This window comes from Olea europaea, chromosome 1, assembly GCF_002742605.1.
Source record: "Olea europaea var. sylvestris chromosome 1, O_europaea_v1, whole genome shotgun sequence".
In the NCBI taxonomy this organism is placed as follows: domain Eukaryota; kingdom Viridiplantae; phylum Streptophyta; class Magnoliopsida; order Lamiales; family Oleaceae; genus Olea; species Olea europaea.
In genome coordinates this window covers 30,717,695-30,728,956 of record NC_036237.1, presented here as the reverse complement: position 1 = coordinate 30,728,956, position 11,262 = coordinate 30,717,695, and the positions used below count along the sequence as shown (strand labels likewise).

General features: G+C 34.1%; 1 protein-coding gene and 1 long non-coding RNA gene across 2 annotated transcripts; one reads left to right on the top strand and one right to left on the bottom strand.

Annotated features, from left to right (window-relative positions):
* Nucleotides 1-40: 40 nt before the first annotated feature.
* LOC111400785 lies at nt 41-842 on the top strand. Its single transcript, XR_002703852.1, has 2 exons — nt 41-145; nt 430-842. It is a non-coding gene; the product is annotated as an uncharacterized LOC111400785 (long non-coding RNA).
* A 709-nt stretch (nt 843-1,551) lies between these two features.
* Nucleotides 1,552-9,773, bottom strand: LOC111400777 (dihydropyrimidinase). The gene is made up of 13 exons (XM_023028178.1): nt 9,550-9,773; nt 9,032-9,199; nt 7,610-7,661; nt 6,361-6,630; nt 6,009-6,220; nt 5,175-5,295; nt 4,581-4,668; nt 4,392-4,470; nt 3,996-4,083; nt 3,834-3,874; nt 3,539-3,591; nt 3,239-3,395; nt 1,552-1,966 (listed from the first exon to the last, which is right to left on the bottom strand). The coding sequence occupies exons 1-13, from the start codon at nt 9,706-9,708 to the stop codon at nt 1,775-1,777; spliced, it is 1,680 nt and encodes a 559-aa protein (XP_022883946.1). The 5' UTR covers nt 9,709-9,773; the 3' UTR covers nt 1,552-1,774.
* Nucleotides 9,774-11,262: the final 1,489 nt, after the last annotated feature.

Here is an 11,262-nt window from a genome sequence, read left to right as displayed (position 1 = left end):
ATATGTAAATGCTGATAGAGTGCTAATGATTTTCTTTATGATCAGTTATATTACAATAGAAGAACTTGAGCAAGCTCTTCGAGAGTTTGGCATGAATGATGGGAAGGACATAAAGGAAATCATTTCAGAAGTTGACGCTGATAATGTAAGCACTGAATCTCAATATCATGGGCACGAGGTTGGTAACTAACAAGAAACTAAGCCTTGCTCAGTCTCTCCTAATAAACGGGATGACTACACAATTTTCAACACATTGTTTCCAAGTATTTATTCATTTTTTCTTAAATTTTCTATAATCTTCTTGGCAATTCTAAAGAAATTGGCACTTAATGGATCTAAACAGTTCGAAAGAAATGCATGTGAAATGCAATTTTTATGTTTAATTGTAATGTCATTCTTTGACTAAGCAAAATTTTGAAATACATGCAGGATGGCCGAATTAACTATGATGAGTTTGCAGCCATGATGAACAAAGGTAATCCAGATGCGTTAACAAACCCCAAAAAACGACGAGACGTTTCACTCCCTAAATTTGATTAAGTTCAACATGTAGATCTATAAATTCATCATATACCTCAATTTCCTCATCAGAACACTAATGTACATGTAAGATGCTAAAATCATGAACGCTAATGTACATGTCGTAAGGTGCTAAAATCTGTAAGAAATATAGTGAGGCCTTTTTCAAGAGATTAATAGTATTTGAGGTTTATGTGATACTAGGGGTGCTAGCTTGATTGGATGTACAAATACTTGTACCAATGAGATAGAAACAACTACTTTATCTCTATTGATGTAGCATCCAAAATATTACACATGAACAGACATTGATTCTTCTGGTATATGCATTTACTTCTCTAGCTATCTGTTTCTCTACATGTACTGGGAGAAAGTAATGGAAAAAGAACATTGTTCGTCGTGGCAAAACAATATGAAGGCAATCAATTCTCATTTTCACACAATTAAGCCCGTCTCTTAGCCTTATCAACCACAAATATTTATGTATAAAACTTGAAGATGGGGTCCATACCTCGTCAATTTAGGCAACATATGTCTTGGTCTGATTACAGCTTGAAGTGGCACAGCTTCTTGCTGTACATGTCCAAGTATCTCTTCCATATTTAGCTCACAGGGTTACTGCAAATCAAATGAGTGAACCAGAATGCAGAAAGGATGGTTGCAAGTTTAGCTTCACCAGAAATCTTTGTTCCACGAGGCTCCCAGAGCAATTAGCTTGCATGTCAATGTTGCATCAACAAGTTTTCAAAGCAAAACTTCACATAGAAGCCAATATTTCATATCAAACCTCCACTAACATGTTGTCATAGCCAGTTCAATCATCAACTCGAAAGGTAAAGGGGTCAAGGTTGAATCGTTAGTTTAAAAGAATTAAAAAATTACAAATTTTTAGATCAAACCACCTTTTTTTTTTTTACGTTGAACCAACCCAATCTTGGTGTGAACATTGATAATTAGATGTTTAGTAAAGCGTATTAGTACTAGAAAATATTAAATATGCGACTACTATCTAACATTATTGCATAACAAACGTATCGCAAATTATATATTTAGGTATGTGTACATTGGTTTGTGCATAACATAATCTAAAAATGTAGCAGTTTAGTGCATCTGAGAAAGAAAAATATTACAATGATGTACTATACAATTCTATCAACTAAGCATTATTCCATCTAAACAAAATGAAAAAGTGCATTTCTTTACATAGTTTCAGTACGTAAAATGCTGATTAAAGTATAACAATTTAACCTGATCTTCAACTCGTCATTTTAAACCGTTTCACTGGAGCTCGTAGGGAGAACAAGTATTCAGCATCAGCTTTGTCGATCCCATCAAAAAGATAACTAAATGGTTGCATTTTAATGTACTTTCCTGAACCTGGAACAACCCTCAGTTCATCGTTTTCCCAGACAATTCTGCCTCCGGAAATGGTTACTTCAACTTTTCCCTACAAAAACAAAGAAAAATAATTGTTCAAAACCTAAGGGCTGTTCTCTTTGCCGTTTTCAAGCCATTTTCAGTTTTTAATTTTCGAAAACACTGAAAATACTTTTACTTACCTATTTTCAAAAACGAATTTTCAAAAAAATAAAATTTACAAAAAAAACAGCAAACGCCAAAAAAGTCGTTTTGGCTGTTTTTAGTTAAACCAAGCCAAAACTTCAAAAAAGCAGAAAATGGCTAGTTTTGCCAATAGCGAGATAGCTTAATTGATTGAGTCACGAATTTTCTAAATGTTACGAGTTCGATTCCGTTTCACTGCAATTCAATACAAAGAAATTTTCTTTTTATATGCACAGTACAAAAATTATCAAATAAATTGGTGGGTGGGTGCGATTTGAACCCGGCATACCAAAATGGAATTCAATGCCTTAAGCACAATAGCAGTCGCTTTTCTTTTTCTTACAAGTAAAAATACTATATATATATTGGATAATCAGTTTTTCAAAATTAGAAAGTAAAACCGTTTTTCATTTTTTTTAATTTTTGAAAACAATTTTTCAAAATAACAAAAAGAACGCATTTTTAACAATCTCAAAATGGACACTCAAAACACAAAATCCAAAATGAATTCAAACTCAAAACTCAAAACTAAAAACTAAAACACGAAGAGAACAGTCCCTAAGATTTCATAATTGGAATTTTTATAGATAGAAATAAACATGCACCTTGAATTTTAGATGAGTAAGTTTTAAATTGAGTAATTTTTTTATTAAACAAAATTGAACATAAGTTAGTCACTCATTTTGACAAAAAGTTGGGTTATTTTAGGAACTTCTATTTTACTTCGAAGTAAGAAAAATATATTTTTTTTAAAAATGTATGATGCCATATTTTTGTATTGAGGGAAACTTTGTGATTCCACTTCTACCATTCATTTCATCTTTGCTTTAAACTTGTACTAAATTTTTTGCTAAATTATGTGGCTGCCTACACGTTATAATGCCTTAAAATGAAGTTGGCTTTTTGTCTTTTATTTTTATGCAATCTCTTTGTACATGTTCATGTGCCAAGTTAAAAATACTTTGAATTGTAAAATGGCTATGTTTGGCAAAAAAGTTAAAACTAATTTTTAAGCTCAACCAAACAAGACATGGTCATCTTTTTCGGTGTTGTCATAACTTACCAAAGTACTCAGATGATACAGTTTGTTTCTTCCTGCTGCATCTTAATCATGCACTAAACTTAATAGTTCACTACAAATGGGGAGGATAAATACCTTTCCTCTTCGTCCCTCGTAAACATTTGTATCTGATCGAGAGTGGTGGAAACTTGAACTTATCTCAAAGCTTGAATTGGGATTCAATATGATAATATCTGCATCTGATCCAACAAGTATTGCACCTTTTCTTGGATATATATTGAAGATTCTAGCACTGAAAAACAATAAGAGAAAAAAAGTATGGACTCAGAAACTAAATTTTCCTTATTCTTTCGGTTAAAGGGGACGAACTTCTAGGAGTTCGCAGTATGTTACGTGAAAATTAAAAATTTCAAAAGGTCAGTAAAATGAAAATACCACTCGGTACTTGTCAGCCTAACATAATCAGTGACAGATATTTGTCCGGACACCTAGCATAAATAGAATAACACAAGAAGGGAATGAGCGTTGCAAGTTGAGATGGGCAAGAAGAAAATGCTAATGATGAATATTCCCCAAATTTAACAATTTGAGCAAAATTACCAGTTCCCAAAAGAAGAAGAAAAGAAAAAAAATGACGATAGAATAGTGATAATTAGAGTCTTTTGTAAACCGTTAACTGATTTTAAAGATATATATTTTCAGCAATAAAAAAGAGTCTATGATAACATACCACCATTGAATCCCAGACTATATGCATTCTCTCCTCAAGACCTAGAGGACAAGAAGAGCCACACAGGAGAATTGTAAGTAAATACCCAGAATAACCAATGAACTCAAGCCAAAAATTTATCAGACATTGAAATATGAGAAAGATTTTAGAGCACGCTATTACCATTTACACCGTTAGGTATTTTCCGAAAATCATCAATTCCTAATGTTTTTTGGGTAGAATTAAAAGTACAGTGATCAGTTCCCACTAGCTGCAACATGTAAAGCACCTTATTAACTGTATAAAGTACAGATATAGCAATTATCTGGATAACCGTAACCTGAAAATCAGAAATTGATGCTACAGCGGGATAAATTTTACATGACCTTAAACCAGCATATAAATATTTAAGTAGAAACTTCTTGGGAAAATAGGTTTTATGGATAACATAATAAAGTAATAGACTAATGCATAAGTTGCCAGCCTTTCTAGCATTTTGATAAACTCCATTTATAATTTATAACTGTTAACTAATGTGTGTTGATACAACCAGTAGTTTTATAATGAAGAGAGCAAAACCTGCAGAATCCCGGTTGAGAGAGCAGCCTGAAGAGCCTTTCCATGCCCTGGTCCTCGAATAGGTGGGCTCATAACGAACCTGTAACGTAGAAGATGACGATTCTTGCTTAAGGTAATAAGCATGACACTTCATTTGGTGGCATGGCAAAGTGTAAATGTAAAACTAAAGGGAAAACAATGAACTCTTACTTGGCTGCTATCTTGAAATCGGGATCCCAGAGGCAAGAATCATCGAGGACTAAACCCGAAACTACTGGTTCTCCAATGACCCTTTTACCTACATGTAATAAAATGAAAATAAAGAATACATCAAAAGATTAGCTTCTAATGTGTAGATGTTAAATTCAAGAAAAACACTGTTTTGCGTCCGTTCATTTTTTTTGTCTTTTGATGCTTTGGAAATCAACAGATCCAGTATCACAACACTTGAGAGGCTGTCAAAGCTAAAGTTGAACAAAGAATACAAGGAAAAGAAAGGAAGTTTCTTGTACAGTAAATGTACACTTGGAAACAAACATATATTCTCTTTGGGGGGCTTAGTGTATAGTCTTAACTTAACAATAATACCAGCATGCACATCAGAAGAAAATGATGTGGAAGAACACAATAAAAACTTAATAGGTTTGGAATAGAAGCAAGCACTAGCTTTAAAACATGAGGGAATTCTATAGAGATTATATGGTTTTGTAATTATGGGCACTGGGAGGTTCCCGGGTTAAAATATTAATACATTCTTGAGGATTTTGAGCAACAATTACTTGTAAAATTTTAAATGTTCAAAACCTGATTTTCGAGCTCTAGCTATTTCTTCCATTGCATCAATGCTCATGACATGAACGACGTATAGAGGTGTGTTCACGAAACTAGCTAAGCGAATAGCTCGACTAGTCGCCTCTCCCTCTATCTGCGTGAATTTTTGACAAAATTAGGAGCTTAATAGGCAGAAGATATCTAAGAAAACATTGTAAACTTCCATACAGTAATGCCACCATACTTATAGCTGCTGCTACAGAAACAATGGAAGGGCAATCTGGATATTACGTTTCAAAATTATTCACATCAGTTAAAAATTGCTGCGTTCATTGTTGAAGATTGAATAAGATAGTAAGTTAGACCGGTTAGTCAATGATCTAAAAGATGCTATCTTATGTTTTCTGCAAGAAAACTAACGATTCAAGGGTTGGTAATTAGATGAGAAATCAATAGATTGAAAATAAATAAAACAAATAATCAAATTCAGCTGTTGAGGGCCCACGCAAGATCTTTAAGCTTGTGCAAGTTGACGCTGGATGTCAACACAGACATAAATCTTTTCATGTTAAACAATACCTGTCCAGCAATTACAGCTTCATATAATCATTCTCTATAGTTCTATGTTTTCACCATAATTCATTTAGAAAATGAAAAAACTTGGAGTAAAAATAGTGGTAGTTAACTTAAATGAGAAAAGAAGCTAAAAAAGAACGGAAATATGATTTTATATTCTATTGCGATAATCCTTCAGTGGGAGAACTTGGAGAAACATGCAGAATTGCCAGAATCACTAAACATAAGCAACTAACAAATCATTGTCAGTATGTATTACATTTTCATAACAAGAACTCATTACGATATTACCATTGGTGGCCTCGAAAGTGCATGGCCCTCTGGACCAGTAATACCAAGTTCAATCATTCTCTTCTGCCCTTCAAATACCGCGTCTCCATTTTCTGCATGAACCATTGCCAAGGCACCAAGAGATTTGCATTTCTTGAATCCCTCCAATAGAAGCTCATCGCTAATCATAAGAGAACCCTTATAGGCCAGGAAGAATTTAAAAGAATTGATACCTATAAAGGGAAAATACTAGTCATGATGTTACAAAGAGCTGACATCAAAATGAGGTAAATTTTTGCTTTGCAAACCCTTCAAAAATGAAGCCGAAGATATTGTTCACACCAAACCTACTACTTATAATAATAACACAGACCTTTGTCCTTAACCATAATTTCCATTTCTTTTGAAACAGTCTCATCCCATTTTGTGATTGCCATGTGGAAACCATAATCCATGCAAGACTTCTTCGCCTTTTCTACATAAGCTTCATAACCGGCAGACAAACTCCCATTTACAGGAATTATAAAATCAATGTGCATAGTTGTTCCCCCAGCTAATGCAGCAGCCTGTCCGCTGAAAAAGTCATCAATTGTCTCAGTGCCCATGAACTCCATAGCCAGGTGTGTGTGAGGATCAATTCCTCCTGGTACCATCACAAATAAAATATAATCAAGTGTAAAGCCCTCCTATATCATTTGAATTTAAACTTAGTTTCCAAACATATGAAAGCTATATCTTAGCAGTTCCTTGTATGAGACTAAACTTAAATAGGTAAATGTGTCCCATTTTTCATAGGTTAAACTTTTAGATAAGGCGATTCAACATGGTATTAAAGCATGCAAACATCTTGAGTTCAGATGTAGCTATCACGGATATATGGAAATAGTTCGCTCGTGTCAAGTCTTTCACGGAAAAATGACTCATGCCTAATTGAAGACTAAATTTGCATAGATACAAGTGCCTGTGCTCTAACAGCTTATGTTTTTAGTAAGGTGGTTCATGGAATGTAGGATGTGCTACATAGGAGCAAGAGCGCACATTCCCTTTTTTTTTTTTTTCCTTTACAGGGTATTAGCAAAAAAGATAAGAGCAAGGACATTTAAGATCAGTAAAACTCCATGTTTATTGAGGAGAGAACTGTACAGAACGTTATGAGGAGATTTCGGTGAATGATAGTGCTAAAATATAGAATCTGTGAAAAAATTAGTATAGCCGCCTGTACATTTGAAGTTATGCAATATCACCGTGGAGTACAGGGAAATTGTATACTTTGATGAGTCAAGTGCTAAAATACTCTAATTAGACTTCGACTTTTACCAGTAAATATGTCAAAAATCTAATACTATCCCAGTATCCAAACTCTATGCCCAAGCTGACAAAGTCTACATTTCAAGCAAGATCTAACTAACTGTACTCTTGCATTTGACAGAACAAAGCTTGACAATTCATAGTTGTCAGGGGTAAATCCCGATAATCATGTTTATCATATGCATAAATGTGAAGACAAAATAAGACCTGATAAAACATTTCTAGAAGTTGTTACACCAAAAGAGTCATTCATGAAGAAACGTTCAAGTTTATTAAGATACCTAATTGTCATGCAACTGAGGGAAGAGTATTACCTGGCATGACATACTTTCCCATGGCATCAATAACTTTCACATCATCACCTACCTGCAAAGCCACTCAGTAAATCATATGCCACTATGATAAAATGACACATTTAACATGCAAGGCAAAAATAATTCAAAAATTACACCCAGCCCAATGTTTGGATTCCAGTATTTCATAGATTCAAATGATGGTGGAAGTTCTGAAAAAGAAAATAATAAATAAAGAGAGAATGAACTAAGATCCGAAAGAAAAAGGATAATGTTCAAATAGTAACGACACTGTAACTTCTAGTTAATAGAAATTTGTAGGTACACCAGAAAGAAAAAATAATAATAATAATAATAAAATTAATTAAATTATAATTGCATTTCACACACTACAAGCAAGAGTGCCAGCCATCAATCGTAAAGTAAAGAAAAAGAAAAATGGGAGAAGAATTACATTGCCATCAAACATTGTAAGATATAGGAACTTCCACAAATTCAACTGTCACGGTCATATAACGACAATCGAGAAACTGAAGTCCAATTCTTAATCCGGGGGTTGACCCTTTGTATGCGCTACAATGAATGGCTTATAGATTATATAAGTTATATGGTAATTGAAAAACTACAAAACAATGTATGACTTTTCATGCATAACGGAAGTCAGTATAAAATCAATATGGGTCAATTTTTCAATAAATCTTCCTGGTAGACTTTCTGGAATAAGAGCAAAATGGAACATATCCTTCCTTTGTTATTATTGTGTTCAAATACGGCAGACTATTTTATCTTTCAAATTTTGCAGAAAACAAAATTATCTTAAACCAGATACCCACTTCATGTAATGTGAATTTATTTGAACATATAGATGTGTAGATCAATAGGATATAATCAAATTAGTAGAAAGAAAATTTTCAAGATCACATCAGTTTGCAGCACTATTCATAGACAAACTCATTTGAAAGCTACTGGCACACCTATACTTTATGTACCCCCAAATATCTTCCCCCACCCAAGAAATCAATTTGTATTTTCCATGTCTATTCTCCTTTCAACTATTTAGTTAGGTTCTTACAGGAGAGAACCTATGATCCAGCTTTCTTAACTACGAGTAAATCTAATCACTCGTGTCAAGATCCAGTAAAGCGACGAATACATAGGTATTCAGCTACTTCTCAAGCTAAGAGCAGCACCTTTTAAGCTTAGGCTAACATGCTGTTATGATTGTAAGATAAGAGTTTTTCATAGTAATTTACTCTTTTCACTTCAAAGAAAGAAACATATTCAAACACGTTTGCAACAAAATTTTACATAAAATTAAGTTTTAGTTACTGTTAATATTTGCCAAATATGCTCTAAGTCATCAGCTTCCATTGGGAAAGTCTATCATTCAATTTCTTATTAATTCTAGAAATTTGAACTAATCTATATGACCAGAAAAATTACCTTGACATTAGACTGCACTGCAGCAATAATACCATCCTCTATATACACATCAGCGACCTGCTGATGATGAGCATTCACAACTGTTCCTCCCTTAATCAGAATCTTCGAAGGAGACGCAGAATCAAGTCCACATTCAGATTCATAGTATCCAATCCCGGCATCACAAAACTGCGAAGAAAATAAGTCGACAAAAGTTTGGGAGAGGACGTAAAAACACTGTATCGAAAAATTGAAATCCCTCTAATTTATAAACTCTTCTACGTTTTCTTTATCCTAAGAAATTAAATCCGTAGTTGTGAACTCAACAATTCAAAAAATAATTATTTTGAAGGGGGAAAAAACATTTTATTGTCGTGCTTCAATTAATCCCAATATATTCCCCGACTTCTTGAATCAAAATACCAACAAAATCAATAGAACCATGGGCTTTTTAACTAAAATCTACAAGTATGGATAGATACACAACGGTTGACTAATTTATGTTAATCAAGAGTCTAAATGGGTGTCTGTTTGATTACCTGATTGGACTCTGAAACTGATAATAAGTGTGAGAGAAGAAATATTGAATGAAATAATCGAGTTCTGAGTTTTGAATCCATATGGGTTTGGCAATGGATTTCTGTTTTCTCTTTTCTGAAAGTAGCAAATTCGTATAAAAATTGAACTGATTCAAGCATATACTAGTTGGGATCACCCACGTGTCAAGATTCACATTGACCTTTCCAAATGCCAAGGTTTTATTTACTTTCACGTCATCAGCGCGATTTGTCTCTTTGTTGTTTCTATATTTAACAAACCATTAATTACGGCAATCTTTGATAGGGATGTGCTACGCGTAGGGTACATAATGGTGTCCCCTGAGGTACCCTTTCATGTACCAGAAGGGTTTTCCTCTTTGATAATTGTTTTATGGAGTCATCCAAATCAGTATCGAAATGAACTTGACTGATTTTGTATATTTACCCTTTGTTTGAACCCCATTTTTGGGGGAAAAATATTTTTGAAGAGTGTAGTAATGAAAAATATGTTATTAAAAAATAATTTAAAAATTTTGAATTTACGTGTAATATTATTTTTTTGAAGAATATATTGTTAAAATAATGTCAAAATACTATTTAAAAATTCTCTCTCTCCCCGCCTCCCAAAAAAAGGGCTCAAGTCAAAATAATTGGTTGTGAGTTCTAGAATTGATAAATACAATCAATTTGATACAACTTTTTTAAAATAATTTTGAATATGTTTGAAGATTTTTATGAAAGTATCTTATCTGATTTGAAGGTTAAAAAAATTACAATTCTGCTTCACGGACAGCAGTCCATACAGCATACCATATAGTGCTGAGGTGGAAATTAAAAAAAAAAAAAAACAAAATCTGAAAAATAGGTTTCTTGCAAGTGACCCGTGCTGAAACAAACTCACTCTTCCCCAAGACCCCAAATCAATTCCCCTCTCCCATTTGTCTGAAAGTCGTCTCCTGAAAACACTCCAGCGCCACTTCTCCTGAAAACGGTCCAACCACAAAATTGCCACTTCCGGTCGACGCTTCAACCGATAGACAATACTTCCTCCTTCCCCGTCGGCTAGAGACCACCGAATACTCGCTCGCTTAGGTAAGAGAAAGCAAAGAAAGCAACGATGTCGTTTTCTGCCCTTTTTGTATTATTTATGTTATTCACGCAATAATTTCTTATTTCGTCGTATGCTGAGGACGAAATACGAGTTTTGGATCTGCTATCAACTGTAATTGTTGATGACACACTAAAAGTGCAGCCCAAATCGAATAGCCCAAGGAATGAAACCCAATTAAGGAATCCCCAAATCAAATAGCCCAAAGAATGAAGCTCAACTGGGCAATTCAGGATAAAGGCCCAGATAGGGTAATTAATGAATGCAGTGGAAGCTCACGAACACAGTAACATCATCGCTCAAGCTTGCAAGACGCCCAAGATCTGAGCAAATGAAGTGCCTTACAGTCGCCCAGAGCTATGACCCTGTTCTCGCCCAAACCTTCGAATCGTCCAGGATCTTAGCAAACATAAAATGTTATGGTTATCCAGAAGTGTAGTTATTGAAGCAGTTATCGAGTAACCTTATCATGTTCCACGATTCAAATAGTTCAGTTGAAGACGATTGAACGACAAAGAGTAGTGGCAACAGGTAGAGATGGCAGTTCCACGACAAGTTAGCCACCATAAAGAAAGTGGGTAGTTATAAAGCAATCAAGCAATTTC